At 38.7% G+C, this 15,981-nt stretch overlaps 1 protein-coding gene across 7 annotated transcripts in view; it reads right to left on the minus strand.

Moving 5' to 3' along the window:
- Positions 1-15,981, minus strand: part of VPS13D (vacuolar protein sorting 13 homolog D) — a 311,480-nt gene that overhangs the window by 112,329 nt on the left and 183,170 nt on the right. For 5 of the 7 annotated variants that reach the window (XR_009187313.2, XR_009187314.2, XR_009187312.2 and 2 more), the window contains 2 exons: positions 15,168-15,302; positions 13,821-13,988 (listed from right to left, as the gene is read on the minus strand). Coding sequence is in view for 2 of the 7 variants with exons in the window: in XM_058304369.2 (XP_058160352.1) it covers positions 13,821-13,988; positions 15,168-15,302 (303 nt within the window). In the remaining 5 variants the exon portion in view is untranslated. Of the gene's footprint in view, positions 1-2,271; positions 2,394-13,820; positions 13,989-15,167; positions 15,303-15,981 lie in introns of all 7 variants that reach the window. The other 2 variants (XR_011649753.1, XR_009187315.2) reach the window with 1 other exon arrangement.

Below are 15,981 nucleotides of genomic sequence, written 5' to 3' on the forward strand. Positions count from 1 at the left end.
CCCAGGAGTGGCATTACACACATGGAGAGCTAATGCAGCAAAATGACGCAACAAAAAAGAGAAGCAGTTTCCCGGTGCCACATGACGAGAATGCAAGCAGACACAGAAGAGCACACAGCAAATGGACACAGAGAGCAGACAACAGGGAGGAAGGGGAGCCAAATAAAATAAATCTTTAAAAAATAAATAAATAAACAACTATTTGTAGCTATCTTACAAATAGTTGTACTATTGGATATAAAATCCAAACAGGTAACATTCCTGGAATACAGGCTGGTAGAGGGATATGGCTTTTCCCTTTTTGCTTTGTTTCTCAAAGCAAGTTGTGATTGTGTGAATGGAGATTTGCATGTTCAAATGAAGTTTCAGAATCAACCACTTGTACAACTTGGCACGGATGCCAGAAAAGTGAGGCCCTCTCTTGGAAGTAAGATTTTTTTCACCACTGTCTTTCCATCTCAGGATGCTCCTCAGGCCCTCACCTAAGGCTCTAAGTCTAGTGGGAAAAGGAGTAAACTTAGAGTTGTCAGGCCTGTTTGCCAAGGCTGCTTCCAACACTGAACTGCCTGTGATTTTTGTAAAAACCATTTAACCTGTGTGACTCCATTTCCCATACTAAAAAGGAAGCAATTATTGATTATCATACTTGCCCCCATGGCCTCAAGGCGATATGGCAAAGTTAAATAATCTCACAGACAGTAAAAGTGCTTTAACTCCTAAAGGAAGAAAAGGTGCTTTCTAGAGTAGCAATGTGGTCTCTGGGAAACAGCCTGTGGCTGTAAAGGAGCCCTGGGTCCTTGTCCCTTCTATAAGTTTCCAATTTGACCCTCCAGAAGTCAGTTACTTCACTAAAACTCAATTTCTTCATCTGTCAAATGGGAATAATAATAGTTACAGTCTTTAATGAATAATCTGTGAAGATCAAATGATAACAGTAGCATGTTACAAAGGTTAAAGGTTAGGCGACTTTGGCATGATCCTTGTCAATGTCCAAGTTACCAAAAAAGAGAGAAAATTCCTCTGGCCACAGTTTCCTGCTATGAAACATTACAAAAGCAATGATGCTGTTTTGGAAGCATGCTTTGCTTAATTTTCATTTCAGTGAAAACACTGTAAGTCATTGCTTCCAAACCAATGTGCTATTATATAAATTCAATAGTTTGCAGGAAATGTTTACCCAAACATTTTCCTCTAACAAATCAAACAATTATTTCCTATAAATATTATTTTAATCCATTAGATTAAAAGGGACTGGTTTTCCCCATTTCCCCAAAAATGGTTTCCTAAGGCTTCATGATACTGTTTGCCAGAGCCTAGGCCGGATCCAAAAATGCTTGCCTGGCCTCATTAGAGGTGCTAATAAGCACCCCTGTATACCAGGACTCTACTAGACAGGAGTGATGGGGGAGGGGAGGAAGAAATAGGGTGATGAAAATCTGTCCTGTGCTCATCTGAGTTGGCAGTAAGCTTCGTTATGTCTGAGGGGAAAAGTTATCAATATACCCTTTTTTTTTTTTTTTTAGTTTCTGTTTATTTCACATAAAATTATAAAAATAACTAAGACAAAAAGTCATGCAGAAGGGAGTGTGTGCAGCTCAGTGGCTGAATGCCTGCTTTGCATGTACGAGGTCCCAGGTTCAATCCCTGGTACCTCCTAGAAAAAACCAAAAAGTTAGGCAGATATTTCATTTAATAACTATATATTGAATGTATGCCATGTGAAAAATGCTATGCTATATCATCAAAAAGGCAGAGCGCACATGGATAAAACCTGGATCCCACACTTTAATTTTTCTCACGAAGAAATATTTCTGGCTAAGCAGAGAGAGGACTACCGGACTGCTAAAGAATGAAACCCCAAGAGGCTGGGCCCACGGAGCTCCTCAAGAGGAAGGGGTAAGCCAGGAGGGGAAGGCTGAAACCTGGGCAGGGATCAGCGGCCATCTTGCTGATGAACATACTAGGACCCACAGTAACTGACTTTGATGAGAAAGCATCTCTTATGGTGCCCTGAGTTGGACCTTCCGACAGTCTTGGAACTGAGAGTTTTACCCCAAATAAATACCCTTTATATATATTAAATACATATATATATTCACACACATACTTCTGGTTAGTCACAGGGGAAATTATAATAGCAAAAATTGACAAGGGTTCTGCCCTCCAAGAGCTTTAAATCTACTAGGGGTGCAACTAAGCAAACATACAATTGTTTCACACCTTAGGCTCAAGCAGATCTTGTCCCAGAGGAAGAGAATGAAGTGCTCTTACCCCTTGGTCCCACAGCAGTCATCTCATGGGACTTCAAATATTTTGCACAGATCCGTTTGCAATACATATTCCCTCTGTATTAGGATTACTTACTTCTTGTCTACCTCATCTGTTCCAGAACCCTCAAAAAACAAACAAAAAAAAGTGTTCATTTCTTAAGTATCTGCCACAGCACCTAATTGGCAATAATTGTTTGTTGCCCACGAGTGGCTACAATGGAACATAAGATGCAGCCATAGCATCTTACAAAGTTCCCAGATGATTCCAAGCAGGGAGTGATCAAGTTTCTTGCCAGCATTTTTACAAGAGAAACTGAGAAAGCTGGTCTATCTAGTCTGGGTCCAATTAGGAGAGAAAAATGAGAGAATTAAAAAATAATTATATATATAAACTGTCCAGAAATGTTCTAGAAGTCAGGGAACCTAGGAAGAAGAATTCTACCCCAAGCTCTACTATTTTCTGTTTGGCCACCTCAAGCAAGATATTTACTTCCACTGGGCCTCAGTTTCTTCATCTGTAAAATGGTTATAATAATAGTAATAATAGAAGTAGTAGTGGTAGTAGTAATAATACCTCCCTGATTTCAGGCTTATAAAAGGATCAAAGATATATAAATGCTTCATCAACACTAAGAGACAAGACAAATATAAAGTGTTATTATTAGTATTCCAATAAGGAATGATTAAACTCTAATAAATCAATCTTTTTTCCAAGAAGCAAACCATAGGACACTTCAATAGAAATTTCCATAACTCTCAGGAACAATATACACTATCCCCAATATTCTCCATCTAGCTTCTTAACTCAAGCAACAATAAGAGTAAGCATCTGAAAGCTAACCTGCTAGTAGAAAAAACATCTCCACAAAATCTGAGAAGCCATATTATGGATTAAAGGGGAGAAAGAAAAGGAAAGGAAAGGACTATTGGGGGAATGAGTATATTTTCTGACATCAATTGAAAGTGGAAAAGTGCAATTCTCCCTAATTTCATGTTAACGTTTCACATATACTTCTCCCAGCTGTACTATGTGCTAGAAACCAAATACTATAATTTTTAAATGGCATCACAATTGCTTAGAAATGCTTAAAGTAGCAAAGTTCAGGAAATGGCTTAAAGAAATTATAATATAACCAATAATTAGGGGAAGATGGCTATTGGGACAGTGTTCTGAAGATCACCATCAGCTCAGCACCCACTGAAGTGGTCCAAAGCTTGGGTCTGCTCCCCAGGCAGAGCAGGAGGGAAGACCTGAGTACTGCACACCCCACATTATTTGCATAAATCTTGTTCAGGTACATCAGGTATCTGAGAAAGTACCGTCAGTTTAGACAAATTCATGAGCCATACATTTTCCATTTAGATAAAGAAAACTTTCAGGGAGGAGTGGGGTGGGGAGTATATGGGGACCTCATATTTTTTTAATGTACTATTAAAAAAATAAAGAGAAAAAAAAAAAGAAAACTTTCATTTCTTTTCTCCCATTTTAACCCTTTTAAACTAAATAAAATAGGAACTCTCAGATAGTGAAGTTTAACTCAGAAAGTCTGAATTACAGCTCGTCAGTTTCAAAGTCCAGCACAGAGAAGTTAAAGTTGGAAACGAATGGGAAACTATTTGAAATTTACTTGTAAATAATGTCATTTCCAATGACTTGTCTTTGCCTCATATCTTAGCCTCATATCATCAGTCGGTCATATGTCTGGAGGAAAAAATACTGGCTCTTTTGAATCAGGTATACCCCAAATTTTTTTTTAGGAGGTACCAGAGATTGAATCCAGGACCTCATATATGTGAGATAGGCGCTCAGCCACTGAGCTACAACCACTCATCCCAAATTCATTTTTTCTCTAAAACTACTGATTTCTACACTCACTCATTTTGAAACTTCAGGCAGGCTAACTGAGCATTCTGAGTCTTATTTTCCTCATTTGTAAAAAGGAGATAATCCTTCCTTCCTTATAGGGTGTGCATGAAAATTAAAATGGGATGGCATATGTAAAGTTCTCAGCCTAGTACCTGACATAATGTAGATAATAAATGATGGCTATATTATCCAAATACCTTTCCGATATTTAAGGATGATATGGAATGAAGAATTCTCTCTTCCTCCTAAGAAAACACTTTGACTTGGTCAATATGGAAAGAGATTTATAAAGATAACAATTAGGGAAGTGGATGTAGCTCAAGTGGTTGAGTGCCTGCTTCCCATGTATGAGGCCCCGATTCAATCCCCAGTACCTCCTAAAAACAAACAAACAAAAAAACCAACACTCATTGGGGAGCAGATATAGCTCAATGGTTGATTGCCTGCTTCCCATGTACAAAGTCCTGGGTTCAATCCCTGGTGGCTTCTGGAAAAAAAAAAAAAAGGTAATTATAATTATAGAGGAGAAAGAATTAAAGAAAAATAAAAAAAGATCTTTGCAACAAAGTGAGGGTCTTAGCCTTCCCTTCTAAAAATTAGAATTTGATTTGTCCTTCAGATGTTAATAAAAATGAGTTACAGGGAAGCAGATGTGGCTCAAACTAATTGAGCTCCCACCTACCACATGGGAGGTCCCAGGTTCAGTTCCCAGTGCCTCCTAAAAAGAAGAGCAGCACACAGCAAATGCAAACAATGAGGGGGTTGGGAGAAAGAAATAAATAAAATAAATTAAAAAAAAAAAAAAGCATTACAGCTCATCTCAAGTTTGTCACTTTTCCAGAAAGACTAAATCTTGATATGAAGAATAATAAAATGCAGAAAAGACATATACTACCACACCCCTGGGGGTAACCAAACAATTTATGAAATTTGTACACATTTTTCTTTTACTAACCATGTTTACACTAGGGCAGAAAAACTACTACTCTTTGGGGGGCACAAATATCTTTTGTCTTAAATTTAGCAACTGATCATGCTTTCTACCATATAGTAAGGCAATTTTGGAAGATAAAAATGAATTTCTCTGAAACATGAGATGCTCAGGTCAAAGAAGATAACTTAAGGACCTGATTCTTAACTAAAATACTATTAGGAAATGAAAACAAGTTTTGAACCTTTCCAATCTTTCTGTTTCAAAAACAGGGTTTCAATGGTGATGTCCCTCCCCTGCTACTGCTATTGGATTGCTTGATGAAAGGAGAAATAGGGTGGGGTAGGGGACACAGTGGTAGGTGACCTTAACTCCCTTCACCTGGCTCCTTCAGCCAGGCTGGTAACGGGCAGGTAAGGACTGCCTATGAATCTGGGTCACTCATACAATTCACCTTCCTTCCAAGCCCCAAAGATATTTGAGACTTGCCCAAATTAAGCTGGGTCATTGGTGGGTCATTCAGCATTCAAAATTTGCCTCTAACCAAAAAAGGTTCAGACTAAGGAAATAATTTTAGTATTCAAGAAAATAAAAACTCTGAAGCCAAGAATTTGAGTCATTTCTCTATATACAACTTGAAGGTCCCTCCTCTTGGCTGGAAAAGAAATCCCTTGGGTGACTTATTTAGGATCAAAGTCTTTTTGAAAATAGAAAATCCACATTCTCCAAGGGATGGTTCACTGTCTGAAGTGAATTTTTGTTAACCTAAAGTTTGTGCCAACTTAAATACACTAAAACCCCAATGGCTTTTAAGAAGGCATCTACCTATTGCTTGCTGATAGGTACATGGAAAAGCTATTTGGGGATAATCAGCTCAACTATAAAATGAAGCAGTCAAAATGATGACAAAAACAGATACTAGTCATAAATTGCTTCCCCCTCATCCGAATCCATGCAGACACTCACTCAGTGCTTTTGTGCAAAGATAAAACTTTCACCTTGAATAAACAGTGTTTTTAGTTCTATTTAAGTCTTATAAATATGCTGCCTGTATTACGAATACAAACAAATGCTGTCTGTTAAACAAATGGCAGATGGACCTCGCTGTCCCCAACAAGGTCACAATATATGTGACAGGAGTTTGACTAATGGCAGGGGCCAGCTGAGGACCTCTGGGTGCAGGGACAGGGAAGCCAGTTTCCTCTGGATGGCTGCTATGCCCCAGATTTGGTTTCCTAAGGGGCTGGGGAAAGGTTCTCTTGGAAGAGAAGTGGCTTTTCTGCACTCTACCAACCGAAATGGAGATCAAAAAATTGGAACAAAATATTATCTAAAGTCCTAGCTAGGTTTTCCACTGAACTATCTAAACAGTCACTCTTGCACGCGCTCTCTCTGTCTCTCTGTCTCACTTTGACATTTCATGTATTTACCTTTAGATGGTTTTCCTAAAAGCTCTCAAAGTCATTTTGAGGCCAGGTGGGGCTTTTTGTTTTCCTTGTTCTTGTTTTTACCTTGTAATATAAAGAGGAATGCCTAGAATAAATTTAGCAGTTAGCAATATCTTAACAGTAGAACTGAAAATGAGAACTGAGAGCCTAGTACAGAGTCAGGCTTTGGCTCTTCAATTACCAGCAGGTTGAACTTGGGCAAGTCACCTTCCCTCTTCATTTAAATAATGGGGCTAATAATGCCTATCCTGTCTACTGATCAGGTTATTTTGATGATCAAATGGTACCACTGAATAAAATCATGTCTAAAATCACCAAGGTTATTAGTGCCTGTAAAGGAAGTGGTTAGGTCGAGACCAACTTATCATCAGAAGGACAATGACCACCACCATTTCCTAAGGGCCTACTATGTGATGCAGACGATATGACAGCAAGCACCTTACCGGCTAACAAAGTACTGTCAAATGCTAAGCTTCTGGTAGGAAGTTAGCAATAATTAATGTTTTATATTCTCTGCAGTGCCTGGAACAAAGTCTTACATACAAAAAGAAAAACATCATGTAGGGGGAAATGCATGGGCTTTGAAATTAGCTGGACTCAGTTTCAAATCCACCCCTCTCATTTCTAATTATATAACCTTGAAAAATTATTTATCTTCTCTAAGTCTTAGTTTCCTGATTTGCAAAAATAGAGATGAACATATACAAAGTAGTGCATGTGTTCCATAACAAATGATCCTGTTACTATGCCTTCGTCCTACTAATGCCATTTGAACCAAGAAATAATACAAAACCATTAGGTTTTTATCCAAATTCATAATAAATATAACTGATTTAAAACAATAAAACAGTAGCTAAAACTATACAGAAAAAAAAAAAAAAAAACTGACACAAATCTTACCTTCTTGAGAAAAACTTAGACCTGCAGAATTTGACCTGGGAAAGTTAGGCTTGAAATAAATGGAACAAAGCAAAAAGGAAAGAAATAAACTTGCCAAATACTACTACTAAAAGTTATTGGTAAAATTATCATGTAGCAAATAATAAACAGTGAAACCAAATTTCTATGAGTAACAACAGATCCTAAATAATTTCAGGTTAAAAAAAAGGGAAATTTTATCAAAATATCTGTACTCATAAACATGGAGTCAAAACATACCTAGGATCAAAGATCCACCCAGGATCAAAAGCATCCTACAATGACTCAATCAAGACACATAGGAGGGATGGAAAGTAGGCTAGAACACAGCAGAAGTTCCATTACTGAGGCTCAAAAGTGCTCCTCTCCTTTGATGGAAGAAATTATGTATATTGTTAGATTTCTTCTCTTAGGAAGACCAGATGACAGTCATGCACAGCAAACACTGAGTTTCGATAGCAGGAAGAAAGAGAATGGAATCATTTGCTCTACTAACATTTGAGGTTTTCTTAGTTTGAAAAGAACACTTATTTTCTTGAGAACAGCTATATAATTTCTCTGTAAGTATATAAAAATATTGCATAACTATCACAGATATAGGGAAATTAGAGTCTATATGAGAGGAAATCTGTTCAATAAGTCTCCTCAAGGCTCTAGCTTCAAAAGAGGTCAGAGGACTTGAAGATTTAATGAGAGACAACTAGGAGAAAGTCTACTTATGTCATTCACACTACAGAAAGAAAGTTGTTCCTCTGGCATGTTTTAGAACGCAAAATGCTGTCCCTTACTAAGAAACACATTCCTGGAAAGGATAGCAGTAATGATTGTCTTGCTGAGGCCTCCAGAAAGAGATCAGATCTTTCAGGTTCCACTTATCGGTGGAGCCGTTTTGCCAAGCTAAGGGCAGGGGAGTTGGGGGATGGTTGTTCCCAACTTTGTGGCTGATCCATGAATCCTATCACCTTAGACTGGAATCCCAAAACTGATTTTTGGGTACTAGGGAATAAGGAGGAAAGGCTAAGAGAAAAGAAAGGGGATAGGGAAAGGTTATTTCCCAATTATATTCCCCTGAGGATAATATTAAATAAAGTAAATAATAGTTAAAAATGAAAAAAGAAATTCCAGAAGAGATTATGATAATTGAACTAAGCTAAAGCTCAGTTTAATAATTCATTTTATATGAATTATTTATAAACTGTCCACAGATAACTAAGACTTTCTGGTCTATGGTCTTCATAAGTGATTCAGAATGAATCCCCAGATCACATCTCAAGGTGCTTGAGCATGCTTCACCTTGCTGGCTCCTCAAGTGAGGGAGATAGGGGGAACTACTATCACCTTTTCATAGGTTAACAAACAAACAAAAACCTCGAGATTCACAGAGGAAAACATTAATTCAAGGTCAGAATGGGATTAGAAGCCAGGTATCCTGACTACTTGCCCCAAACGCCCCTCAAAGCACAACCCTACCTCTACAATGGTGGTTTATGATCTTAGGGGAGTGTGACCATCTCAGGGAATCCAATAAAAACTACATATTATATACAACATTTTAAGAAGTTAATGGAGTCTTCCCACCCCACTCAAAGGCCATCAAACCAAGGTTAAAGCCCTCTGGTCTTTGCAGCAAAGTGTGGCTGCCTGCAGTTCAGCAAGTTGCAGTTTCACTGAATTCTTCTATGACCCCTTTCTTTAATCACAGGAATTCAGGCACTCTTTAAAGCATTACTTCCCACAAGCCAAGAGCTGATTATTGTAGTCATTTGCACTTCCTTAAACTCCTCATGTGTACACTGTAAAGCAAACAAAACATTCTCCCAAAGCAACAATAAAGTTCTGATTTCAATCTACGAGAATAAGATCTTTACTTCAATCTATAAGAAAAAGATCTTTACTTCAGCCACATACATACATAAGTATAGATGACCTGAATGGGTATATAGTTGATAGACCAGTTCTTGGCACTATCATTTCCAATGTGAAGTGGTAATTTTAAGTTTCTTTACTTTCTCCATCTTAAAAATGTATCAACTAATTTTTATAGTACATCTAGGGATCCTGGTATCAAAATAAATTTTACAGAAATTTCCTCAGCAGGCTAAGACTTCAATACTAACTTAGCTTATTCAAGTCAGGACAAATTCATTTAAAAAGACCCCAACCAGAAGGAGAGCAGGATTCCTAGAAAGAAAATCTAATGACAACATAAAGCATAACATCCTACAAAATGCATTACTGCCATCACACAGACCTTCAAATGGGTCTGGGGATGAGGGTAGGGATGGGAAATATCATGCCCTTTCTTTCAGCCTAAGTTATATTCTCATGCTGACCCTCGGTCTTCACAGACAGTTTCCCAGGGAAAAAAAGAACTGGGAAACAAATAAGACTTCATAAAAAAGGAAGACTAAGCAATGGACCAATTGTTATCACCATGATATTTCAGGAAAACTTTTGGGAATCCCACACAAGACCTCACCTGTGGAGAAGTTACGGGCAAGTGAACAATTTCTTTATTCTTATCCAAAAGGTTAACTCTAGGGATTTCATAACAGAAGAACTGGCCCACATGGGGTTTGACTCTCCCACCCTCAGTACATGGCACACTTCTCTGTCTGTAGGCTGTAATTCACTAGCTTTCAATTTAAATGTACTGGTGGCTTCCGTGGCACAAGTCTAAACATTTTACAGTGGTGTAAATATAATCATCAAAGTGAAGGCCCATTTTTCTTCTTCAGTCTTTATTTTTCAAAGTTTTCATAATGTCATATCTCATTTTATTCTCACAATAAATCCTGTAGGGTATATGCATTTCTATTCCAGGTTAAGGAAAGCCCCTCAAGAAATCATAAGCATATTCATTCTGCAAACTAAACTAAAGTTCAGGGGTGCACAAACAAAGGAAGAAATAAAAAACTGAGGAGATTTTTCTAATTGAATAGAATTTAATAAAATTAATAACATTTAATTGTATCTTTGAACGGGGCATTTAAAACTATAAACATTTAAGTGCCTCTGTTTATATCAAGTTCAGTAGCTGAAAGAACAACAATGAGGAATCTGTGCCACCAACTGATGTTTTTAACATTGCTATCAGGGGTAAAGGTCCAGGGCAGAGTAAGAAATGCATCGAAACAAAATAGTGTGCACTCAGGGAGTGGGAGTAGCTCAGTGGTTGAGTGCATGTACGAGGTCCCTGGTTCAATCCCTAGTATTTCCTTAAACAAAAAAAAATAAAAATAAAAATAAAAAAGTTAGAAATTTTAAAAAAAAGTGTGCACTCATTGAGACTCTGAACCTGCACCTGCTGCCTCTACCTTCCTCCTTTTCTCTAAAAGTGAGAGTGGTGCCTATTTTGAATCACTAACTAAACAATATGCTTTGATCTGATTCAATAAAGCTATGTTAAAGAGCAATGACCCACAGGCCACAGTACTGAAGAAAGTGACTTGACTAAAGAACTGTCTTCTCTAGAAAATAGTTTGGAAAAGAGGAATAAATTCCCAGCTTTCACACATTAGTAATAAGAAGACCATGCAATGTTATCCAAATGTCTGCTGACAGGTGGAAAAACAAAAGGTGGTCTATCCGTACAACGGCATCCCATTCAGCCATACAGAGGAATGAAGTTCTGATACATGTGACAACATGGATAAACCCTAAAAGCATAAAGCTAAGTGAAAGAAATCAGGCACAATGGACAAATATTCTAGATTATACTTCTAAGAAATACCTAGAAAAAGCAAACTCTTAGAGACAGAAAGTAGACTACAGATTAGCAGGGACTAGGAAGAAGGGGGAATGGGAGTTAATGCTTAATGGGAAGTTTCACTTCAGGATGATGAAAGAGTTTTGGTTATGAATGGTGGTGATGGTAGCATACCATTGCGAATATAATTACTACCACTAGGCGGCCGACTTGGCCCAGTGGTTAGGGCGTCCGTCTACAACATGGGAGGTCTGCGGGCCTCCCGGGACCCTGGGCCTCCTTGACCCCGTGTGGAGCTGGCCCATGCGCAGTGCTGATGCGTGCAAGGAGTGCCCTGCCACGCAGGGGAGCCCCACACGTAGGGGAGTCCCACGTGCAAGGAGTGCGCCCCGTAAGGAGAGCCGCCTAGCGCAAAAGAAAATGCATCCTGCCCAGGAATGGTGCCGCCCACATGGAGAGCTGACACAAGATGACACAACAAAAAGAAACACAGATTCCCGTGCCACAGACAACAACAGAAGTGGACAAAAAAGATGCAGCAAATAGACACAGAGAACAGACAACCAGGGTGGGGGTGAAGGGGAGAGAAATAAATAAATCTTAAAAAAAAAAAAATGAATCAGGTTGGATTTAAAAAAAAATAATTACTACCACTGAATTAACCACTTAAAGTGGCAACTTTTGTAATATATGTTACCTGTTAAATAATGCAAGGAGGCCCAAGATAGAGCCACTCATGCTAAGCCCCATATCAGCAAACCAAATTTAACTTAGTTCCTGTTTCTTGTCAGTACTTGGGCCAACCAATCATAGTCTACATTTAGCTTATGTGTCCAGGTCTCTCTGACTTGACATTAGCCAAATAAGGACAGTATCTTGAGATGGCCAATGGAGCCATTTATACTGCTAGCTCCTGGTTGGTTGTATAAGCCTGTCTAAATAAAACCTGCCCTTTCTACTACTCTTCAGAGCTCCCTTGTACTTTCTGGATGGGATGCTGCCCAATTCATGAATCACTCAACAAAGCTGTGAGATCCTAATTTTCATGTTGTTAAAAAGGTTTTATCACACCACATGGAAAAAAAAGTTATTCAATTCCACTTTCTTAAACTACTCTTCAAGATGAATTCCTATATAGTATTATGAAAGTCCTTTTATGATAAAGACACTTTCACACGCCCATGGCTCACAGTACAAGTGCACCTATGACCTCACTACAGCAAATGTTCTACAGGAAATAAGCAGAGAGCAAAGATACTTCCTCAACTGGTTCAGTCATTAAAAAAGACAACTTTTAAAGGAAAATTTGTTATGCTTAAAGATAGAGGAAGAAAGGAAGCACTCTTTAGAGGTCTTTTGCATGTTGTTAAATAGCACACCCTTCAACTAACTACCTTCTCCTTTTCTGGCTTCACACATAGAATCAGTACTTGCTGGAAAATAAACCATAAACTAACAAAATGTCCACCAAATAAAATGCAGTAAATAATAAAGTCAACTAGGCTGCAAGAGACACAGGCTGGGATCCTAGGCTGAGGATCACACCTCTGGATTTCTGCTGCTGGGTTCACATGGCTTAGCAGGGGTTCTAACCTTTTTTGTTCTACAGACCCCTTTGCTAGTCAAGTGAAAACCATGGACCCCTTAAAAAGTCCACACTATACTATGTATTATTTAATGAATACATCAAACCTGCACCAACACGTCCCCACAAGAATAATGATTTTTTGAATTTCAATTCAAGCTCATGGACCCCTTTTTCAGAACCCCTGGCTTAGAGGGTTGTTCCACTTTAGAAAACTATATCTCAGTTTGAACTTTATCTTGTAGTCTGTGGGTAGACACTGGTAGATTTTAGGTAGGAGAGTGGCATGATCAAATTTTATGTCTTAAAAACCTAGTTTCAGAAAGCGGATATGGCTCAAGCAATTGGGCTCCCATCTACCATATAGGAGGTTCAGGGTTCATTGCCCAGGGCCTCCTGGTGAAAGCAAGCTGGCCCATGTGGTGAGCTGGCCCATGTGTAGTGCTGGCCTGTGCAGAGTACTGCCCCATGCAGGAGTGCTGCCCTGTGCAGGAGTGCTGGCCCATGCAGAGAGCTGGCGCAGCAAGATGACTCAACAAAAAGAGACAAAGAGGAGAGATAGTAAGAGATGCAGCAGATCAGGGAGCTGAGGTGGCGCAAGAAAATGACCACCTCTCTCCCACACTGGAAGGTCCCAGGATCAGTTCCTGGAGCAGCCTAATGAGAATACAAGCAAACACAGAAAACAAACACAGTGAATGGACAGAGAGAGCAGACACTGGGGGAGACGGAGGGAGAAATAAATAAATCTGAAGGAAAAAAAAACAAGTTTCTTCTGGTGGCAGTGTGAAAGATACAATGAAGTTCAAGGGGTCAGAGGGCTATTGCAGTGGCCCAGGTAAACAGATAATTAGAACCTACACTAAGGCAATGGTAATGGAAAGGAAGGAAGAAGAGATGTCTCAAAGGCAGAATCCATGGACCTGGTGACAGGTTCTCAGAGGTGAGGGAAAGGTGGGGCTTGTGAGCAATGAAAGAAAGTCATTAATGTAATTTAAATTCTCACAACCTGTTAACTATAAAAGAAATTACAGTAACATAGATAAGACTCATGAGGCCAATTTTAATGGAATTTCACCCCTACCTCCTTACCTTGGCAGCAGAGTTTGATACTCCGTGTGTAACATTTCTGATAAGGCCCCCTACATTTCCATACTTTATCAGTCCAGTAACCCCTTCAGAAACATCATTCAAAAGTCCCATGGGATTGCCAAGAAAATCCACAGATCCCAGAATACGAGCTGCCTGGCTAAGGAGTTCCTGTCAAATGGAGTTGGAGAGAAAAATAAAATCAGCATCTGTTTCGATTTGCAGATACCATTTCTTAAGCAAAAAGGTTAGAAATAGAGCTTATCCTCCTTTCCCATCACTACCAACAATTACCTTTTAATCCTCACCAACTACAAAATAATATTCTCTACTTCCATGGGCCACAACTAAACTTGTCCCAATACACATATCCCAGAGACTACTTTCAATACTGTTATCATTACTCTTTAAAACTATTTAGAAGGAAAAAAATAGTATAAAACTGAGAAGATATTTTATAAATATTCACTAGTATATGCATCATACTCTCTATCATTCCTACAAAAAGAGAATGATTCAAAAGCAGGGAGAATTTTTAAAACAAAGTGAAGGGCAGGTAGATTTGTAATTCTCCTCATAAACTGTGGGGGGTGGGGTGGGTTTGGGGACCATAAAGAGGGCATGGGCAGACTTATAAAATAACCCTTCACTATTCTGTACCTCTCTTGCCTGATTCCAAGTTTCAGTGATACCTGATATATCACTCTCCTTCCAGTTAGGGGGAAATATTGCCAATTAGGAAAAGTCAAGGAAGGCTGGAACAGAGGGAGGAAAGCAGGGACAGAGGAGGGAAGGAGGGAAAGCAAGAACAAGATTTATTTTAAATTTGACAGCTAACATATAAATGTGATATAATCTTAACCTATCTGTGCATCAAAGTATGCCTTAGTTATTTATTTTGTTTTTTTGCAGTGTGGATAATAAATGGAAAATGTCCAACCTGATAAAAAAAGTTTTTTCAAATTCAGCTGAAGGACAGAATCTCATAGGTTCTAAGAACACTGATGTGGTTTTTGAAAGTAGGTCCATGCCTGGTAAATAAAGAGCTCAGTCTTTTGTGTTATCATTAAAACATCAATTAAACCATTAAGAGTTGTGAATAATCCAGTGAAAGCCCCTGAGACTAGTTCTGAGGGATAACACTAACAGCTCATACGTCAAATAGACTCTTTGGGGATTTTCATGATGTATATGGGTTTCATGGGATGTGACCTGACCCGTAACACAACAAGCACAGCTGAAATGTTTAACTGGGTTCTCCAACGTAATGTCTTAGTAACCAAAGCTCCTAAACAACTAAAACAAACACTTTCTGCCTATTTTCCAGCCACTAAGTTCTCTAAAGCTCACCTCCTGGAAATGTTTGAGGATATCATTGACGATGAACTCCTTGGTCTCATAAGGATGTACCCGAGTAAATGGATCCAGATTAATCACAGCATCTTCAAACCGAATCAATGGAAATCCCAAGGTACTTTTCAAGGCCTAGTGAGAGAAGAAAAGAAATGACACACTTTAGCCATATGAAAGCCTTCCAGGGTACTATAATTCTGGAGTTCATAAAAGATAAAAGCTACAAGTCATGTTAACTTGCTAAATCACATATATCACACAGAAATAAACACTGTTAGCTTCATAGCATAATTTCTTCTGGTCTGTTCTGCATCTGTAAGCTTGCCGTGTTTTACTTGTCGATTGAAAGACACCATGCACACAGAAAAGTCTACTAATCAAATATACAGTTCAATGATTTTTTCCCAAGTAAACACAATCATATAACCACCACCCAAATCAGAAAACAGATTATCATCCCCATCTTGGAACCCCCTTGTGATGGTTAGGCTATTGTGTCAACTCAGCTAGGTAATTGTGCTCAGTTGTTTGGTCAAGCAAGCACTGGGCTAACTGTAATACAAGGGCATTTATGGACTTTAGTCACCATTAACTTTACTGCAGTGGTAAATCATAGATACCTGATTACAATTACACTTATCAGAGAGATTGGTATCAGCAATGAGTGATGCTTTATTCAATCAGTTGAATGCCTTAACAGGGGAAGTGATTCCAGCATTGAGTGAGAATTTCCCAGCTTGTCTTTAGACAGCCAATGTCTCCCAGAACTCGTCAAGAACCTTCACTGGACTTTCATTGGAGCCCCTGGTTG

This window comes from Dasypus novemcinctus, chromosome 9 (assembly GCF_030445035.2).
Source record: "Dasypus novemcinctus isolate mDasNov1 chromosome 9, mDasNov1.1.hap2, whole genome shotgun sequence".
Lineage (NCBI taxonomy): Eukaryota > Metazoa > Chordata > Mammalia > Cingulata > Dasypodidae > Dasypus > Dasypus novemcinctus.